At 41.3% G+C, this 1,686-nt stretch overlaps 1 protein-coding gene across 1 annotated transcript; it reads left to right on the plus strand.

Moving 5' to 3' along the window:
• Nucleotides 1–481: 481 nt before the first annotated feature.
• K441DRAFT_671154 (uncharacterized protein) lies at nt 482–1,392 on the plus strand. The gene is made up of 2 exons (XM_067650389.1): nt 482–893; nt 948–1,392. The coding sequence occupies exons 1-2, from the start codon at nt 501–503 to the stop codon at nt 1,281–1,283; spliced, it is 729 nt and encodes a 242-aa protein (XP_067496669.1). The 5' UTR covers nt 482–500; the 3' UTR covers nt 1,284–1,392.
• The last annotated feature ends 294 nt before the right edge of the window (nt 1,393–1,686 follow it).

Raw genomic sequence — 1,686 nt, forward strand, 5'->3', positions numbered from 1 at the left:
TTAATTATTGTTAAGCTATAATTTATAAGAAGATTTCTTTTTAAAGCTTTACTTACTATTAAAATAACGCCTATAAGCTCTTATTCGCTGCGCTTAAGAATTTGAAATAACGTAGGTAATAGGGTTATGAAGGTGACCCTGGTTATGAAGGTTTGCAGGTTTCACAAACAAATTTTGTCTATGCGGTTGATTTGAATCAAACACAGACAAAATTAGTTTGCGAAACCTGCAAACCTTCATAACTAGGGTCACCTTCATAACCCCATCACCTACGTTATAGGGAGTAGATATGAGCGATTTTCTGGTGTGCCTGCCCGTAACCATGCACGAGCTGATCTAACCGAGTTCGGCTAAAATTCTACTATGGGGGGCTGATTTATGAGATAAATAAATACCGCAAGCTACTAACACTCACGTATGCTTCAACTTGAGACTTGACCATAGATCCACTCTCTTCGCACACCATCATCCTCAAAGCTGATGATCGAACTTCATTCACCATGACTGGCTTCGAGATTGCCGGAGCTGTCCTCGCTGCCATACCCTTACTTATTTCAGGGCTCGAGCATTATTTGGAGGGGTTGTCGACCGTTAAAAACATGCGGGATCATGAGACCGTCATCGAGAACCTCATCATTTCCTCTACAACCAGCTTGGCGATTTATCGGACGTCGTGTGAGGAGTTGCTCGCTCCTCTGATACTCCCAGATAATCAATTCTATGATCTGCTCGATAATCCGCAAACGGATGGCTGGAAGGATGAAGAGCTTGGCGAGAAGCTTAACGCAAGACTTGGCCCAGCTGCGTATTTGCCATACAAGAGCGCAGTGAAACTGCTTTACAAGCGCATTCAGCTTCTTAAGAAGAAAATGGATTTAACCGACGAGCTCCGGGTGCGTATACCGACATACACTAAGTTCTCGGCCTCTACTAACGGCACCATATAGCCGAAGTGGGTTCGCTCCGATGGAACCATCAATACTGAGGTCAGGGACAGCTTCTTTAAAAAGGCCTGGAGGCGCATGAAGATAGGGTTCGAGCCTGACAAGTATGCTTTGCTGATGGGCAAAATCGACGAAGATATAGCCAAGATTTCCGAACTCACAAAGGGGAACATGACTTTCCGTAACAGACGGAACCGCCGGGCAACTGCAAGCTTCTGGATTAGCATCCGTGATCTCGCGCGTCGCCTGCGCGAGCTGCTCGGCTCGCGCTTCTCTTCCGCTTCCTCCTGTCAGTACCAGCACCCAGGGATGCACATAACTATTCTATTATTTCCATAAAGTTATAATTACTATATAATCTAACCAATCATACTAAAAACAAATTTTATAATTAGAGTAATATTTATATAATTAATATAATTATCCACCGTAAAAACGCGGAGAAAGGGAATATAGTAATAATGCTTTAGTATTAAGAAAATTAGTAATTTTCCTAAAAAGAGCTATGTCTACTATTTTACATATAAAAAAAATATCCGTACGGCTTTTTAATAAGTTAATATATACACGCTAACGCGTTACAGCGTATCTTATCTAGAGCTTCTTTTTAATCACTATCTACTTATATCTTTACACCCACCCACCTAATTAGGAGATCAATGCATAATCAATATAGCTAATGCAACCAATCAGAATCAGGTGCGGCAATTTTATAAGAATTAAAATCTATTGCCTGATTACG

The sequence above is a fragment of the Cenococcum geophilum genome, assembly GCF_001692895.1.
Source record: "Cenococcum geophilum 1.58 unplaced genomic scaffold K441scaffold_91, whole genome shotgun sequence".
Taxonomy (NCBI): Eukaryota; Fungi; Ascomycota; class Dothideomycetes; order Gloniales; family Gloniaceae; genus Cenococcum; species Cenococcum geophilum.